Here is a 4,905-nt window from a genome sequence, read left to right as displayed (position 1 = left end):
AAAGGACTTGAAGTTTTATATGGATTTGTGTTGGCTGGCATTTTTACTTGCAAGGAAACTTTTTTTATTTACATGACTTAGAAGTTAATTTTTCTCTCCAGTTTGTCTTGAGAGAAATTGGGGAGGGGGGAAGACAGAGGCAAATGAGGAGGTCCCAGGAGTCCATATTGCTCAGGTTCTCAGAAACTCCTTGACCAGCTGATTGGAAGACCTCTGAGGTTAAAGGCTTGCCTTCTTTGTTTAACCACTCCCTTCTGTCTTTCTGCCTGTTTTTAGGCTCCAGGTGAGAATCACGAACCTCAAGTCCCTCACTACTGTTACTTTTTATTGTTTTTTTTTTTTGTCTCTTTTTTTTTTCCGTGTCCGGCAACGGATAGCAACCCTCAGTGTCGCCCCCGTACCGGACCGGGACCGGCAACAGGATCGCAACCCTCGGCGTTGCCCCCGCGCCTCGCCCAGCCAGTGAGCGGGAACCGGTCTGTATGTGGGATCCGAACCCTCGGTGGGAGCGCCTCCGCGCCTCCCAAGCGGCGCACCAGCGCAGTGCACCACCGGGCCGGCCCTACACACTATTTTTTTTCTTTAATTTTTAAACTCCCCATCTCCTATTCCAGAACACTATTATTAATAGTCTGGTGAATATTACTACAGTTTTTTTTACTGCAGATTCTGAATAATGAAAAATTATATACAACCTAAACTCCAATATTAGGCGAAAAGGATATTATGACACATTAAGAATTTGTTCTGTTTATGCTATAATGTTAAACCAAACAGGCTAAAAAATTATATCTATATTTATAAAATAAGGTTAGCATACAAAAAAAACTTAAAGGAAATATACTAAAATATTACTGATGTTTACATCTAGATTGTGGAGGTACGGATGGCTTGTTTTCCTCTTCTTATTTCTCTATATTGTATGTCTTCCACAGTGGGTACATATCATTTTTATAAATATAAATTTTTTTTTGGTGGCTGGCCAGTATGGGGAACTGAACCCATGGCCCTGGAGTTATAAGGCTGTGCTCTTAACCAATTGACCTAACCGGCCAGCCCTCTATTAATATAAAAAATTTTTATCTGCAACAAAAATGCTTCTCCAAGCATTATTTATAACAAAAAAATAATGCAAAACAATCTAAATGTCTAACAAGAGGGTAACAACAAATGAGCACAAATGAGCACACAGTCGAATAATATGAGGCTAATTTAAATTTAAGGATATGTGTGTATTCAACTTATATATGTATACATAAGAATTTGATATTATATCATAACTATTTCCCATATTAAGAGAAAAACAGGCTATAAAATTAAAATACTAGAATAAATATAGTGTGATGATTATAACTTTTGTCAATCCTACATAGAAAAGGCAACTTTTTGTAGACTTTCACAAAAAGAACACATTATAATTTTAAACTTTCTCCTATTATTAAAAATAAAATACAAAATTTACTATACATTCTGTTATTGGGGTGACAATACCTTATTAGGACCTTTTTTAAGCTCTTTTACTTTTTCTTCTTTTTTTTTTTTGTCCTTTTTGAGACCAGCCACACAGCGCTCAGCCAGTGAGCAATGTGAGCGCACCGGTCATCCCTATATAGGATCCGAACCTGCGGTGGGAGCGTGCTGCGCTCCCAGCGCCGCGCTCTCCCGAGTGCGCCATGGGCTCGGCCCTTTCTTCTTAATTTTATTTTATTTTATTTTTTTTGTTCTTTCTCCTTTTTGTCTTTTTTCGTGACCGGTAATGGGATCGCAACCCTTGGTGTCGCGCCCACACCGCGCTCAACCAGTGAGCCGACCGGTCTCTATATGGGATCCTAACCCTCGGCGGGAGCACCGCCGCGCTCCCAAGCGCCGCACTCTACCGAGTGCACCACTGGGCCGGCCCATTAATTTTAAAAAATAATTTAATATTTTAATGTCCTGACCAGCAACAGTACAAACACTAAAAGCAAGTGTTTTTTTTTTTTTTTTTGGCTCAGAAAAACAAAAAACAAACAAAACTCCCAAACAGGAAAAACAAACAAAAATCCCACAAACCACATATTAAAAATGACAGGCTTTTTATAACAATAATTAAAGTAATAAAAACATACAAAACTTTGTCTTTTTTATACTTTCACAGTACAAGGCTGAAGCACCTTTGACTTTTCTCTCAATTTACATTTGTATGAAAACACCACCCACTATGGTAACAATTTGGTGGGTGTGAATATATGTATACACACAGCTCTCTCTGTACACTGCCCCCACGGGGTGATAAAAAAGGTACCTTCAGTTTGTGGATTCACTTTATCTTTAGGTAAGAGCTTTTCCAAGGAAAAGCCTTTGGGTGCTTTGTGTGCCCCTAGGATCTGTTGCTTTGAAGAAAATTTTGCAGAGACATAATTGAAACAAATAAGCCCTTTATTTACAATGTACCCAACACTCTTTTCAGCTGAAGCAAGTCTCCCTGCTGGTGGGGGGATGAGACCGACCCCTTCGCTGCGGCAAAAGCAAACTTGGTTCTTGAGGCATAGTAACATGGCAACACAAGAGACAGAACAGAACCAATCTGACCCAATCATATGTACCAGAGGCAATAAACAATAAAGTTTTAGTGCTGATAATGGAGCCTTCATTTTCAGATTAAAAAGTGATTATATGGGGGAAGGAGAAATAAAACCGCCTTTAAAAACAAAGACTATGGGGCCGGCCCGGTGGCGCACTCAGTAGAATGCGGCGCTTGGGAGTGCGGCGGCACTCCCGCCGAGGGTACATAATTGAAACAAATAAGCCCTTTATTTACAATGTACCCAACACTCTTTTCAGCTGAAGCAAGTCTCCCTGCTGGTGGGGGGATGAGACCGACCCCTTCGCTGCGGCAAAAGCAAACTTGGTTCTTGAGGCATAGTAACATGGCAACACAAGAGACAGAACACAACCAATCTGACCCAATCATATGTACCAGAGGCAATAAACAATAAAGTTTTAGTGCTGATAATGGAGCCTTCATTTTCAGATTAAAAAGTGATTATATGGGGGAAGGAGAAATAAAACCGCCTTTAAAAACAAAGACTATGGGGCCGGCCCGGTGGCGCACTCAGTAGAATGCGGCGCTTGGGAGTGCGGCGGCACTCCCGCCAAGGGTTCGGATCCCATATAGAGACCAGTCCGCTCACTGGTTGAGCGCGGTGTGGGCGCAACGCCGAGGGTTGCGATCCCGTTACCAGTCACGAAAAAAGACAAAAAGGAAAAAAAACAAAAAACAAAGACTATGGGCCTCCTGCATCAGTTGGTTGCTCATTGAATGACAGAGGCGATTCACAGAGGTGATTCGACTGCATTGAAGTCAAGGTGAGCACTTTTTTTTTTTTCTTTCTGGAGCCTGGAATCCTTTGCTTTATGCATGGCACATTCTCATTTTTCTAAGCTTCAAACCTCCCGGTGAAAAATATCAAATATTCAAGGTAATAAAATAGACATACTTCTATACTATAGGTTCAGCCCAGAACAAGCGAAACTGTCACCTTGGATATCCACTGAAGTAGTCCCTAGGCCAATGCATCTCAGTCAAGGCAAGGCGCTTCCATAAGAGGACCTATATTATCATCATATAATGTCGACTAACATTTGTATTATCCTGCAAACTATAACATTCATCATTTATAGTAGTATCTTCTGTGTTTTGTGCACACACTAGTTCCAAAAAATGTTCCATGAAAAATGGATTCCATGGTCAAATATATTTAGAAAAAGTCACAAATTACAATCCCCCTTGGAGATGCGGAATGCATAGTAGTATTTTAAAGACTGAGAAGTTTCAGGGGGCTGGGGAGACCTTGCTTAAATCAGCCTTTCTCAAATTTGCTTAAGCATACTAATTAACTGTGTACCACTCTGTGACATTTCTTATGTTTATTATCATTTAACTACTAAACTTTGAACAACTCCATTTACTTCCAGCATGAGAGTGAGAAGACTGCTACATGAAGACACGTGAATCCCCAAAAACAGATGCCACGTGTCCCCAGCTAGATTACAGGCAGCTTGAAGACATATACTCACATACGAGGGGTCTTCAAAAGTTCATGGAAGGATCAAAATTATCTTTTATTTCAATTTTTCCATGAAGTACTTCTTTTTGAAGTACTTCTTTTTGAAGTACCCTCACAGTTTTTTGCTTTCCAACAGCACTACAACATTGCTTAATCATAACAGATACCCCACAACTGAAGTCTGACTGGCGTTTAAAAAAGAAAATCTTACCATCCATCACTATCAGCAGCATTTACATTCACACCAAACTGTACCAGGAACTTCACGATTTCTGTGTGGCCTGCGCACACAGCATTGTGAAGAGCAGTGATTCCTTCATCATTGGGCAAGCTTGGGTCATCAACCTATACCAACAAGGAGAGTGAGCATCACTCCAATTTCTTGTCACCTGAACTGTCACTAAACTGGCTCCTTAGGGTCAAGAGAACAGAAATAGACTCTTGTGGCATTTTTTACAGTCATAATTAAAACCTATAGGAGCCAAGAAAACTATATCAAGAACAATTCCAGAAATAAGACAGACACAATAACCACATTAAGTAGGTAGTCACTATAAAAAGGTTTTAAAAAAACTGAAGAAGGACCAGACACTATATCCTTACAGTCATTTTTGTTTATTTATCCTCCCAACTTCCCACCACAAATTAGATTCTAAACAGAAGTTACATTTGCTATGAGAAGGAAAAAAAGGACAACTAAAAATATTTTAAATAGTAGGCTTTTGAAAAGTAGGAACCAGGGCCAGCCCGGTGGCGCACTGGAGAGTGCGCCGCTTGGGAGTGTGGTGGCGCTCCCGCCGAGGGTTCGGATCCCATGTGGAGACCGGTTCCCGCTCACTGGCTGAGCGTGGTGCGG

At 40.8% G+C, this 4,905-nt stretch overlaps 1 protein-coding gene across 1 annotated transcript in view; it reads right to left on the bottom strand.

Annotated features, from left to right (window-relative positions):
* The window catches only part of TP53BP2 (tumor protein p53 binding protein 2), a 32,753-nt gene that overhangs the window by 7,616 nt on the left and 20,232 nt on the right, over window positions 1-4,905 (bottom strand). Inside the window, exon 12 of the mRNA XM_008592028.1 lies at window positions 4,261-4,394. Coding sequence (XP_008590250.1) covers window positions 4,261-4,394 — 134 coding nt within the window. The remainder of the gene's footprint in view (window positions 1-4,260; window positions 4,395-4,905) is intronic.

The sequence above is a fragment of the Galeopterus variegatus genome, unplaced genomic scaffold, assembly GCF_000696425.1.
Source record: "Galeopterus variegatus unplaced genomic scaffold, G_variegatus-3.0.2 Scaffold7516, whole genome shotgun sequence".
Taxonomy (NCBI): Eukaryota; Metazoa; Chordata; class Mammalia; order Dermoptera; family Cynocephalidae; genus Galeopterus; species Galeopterus variegatus.
The sequence above is the reverse complement of the archived record's forward strand: the minus strand, read 5'-3'. Positions and strand labels throughout refer to the sequence as shown.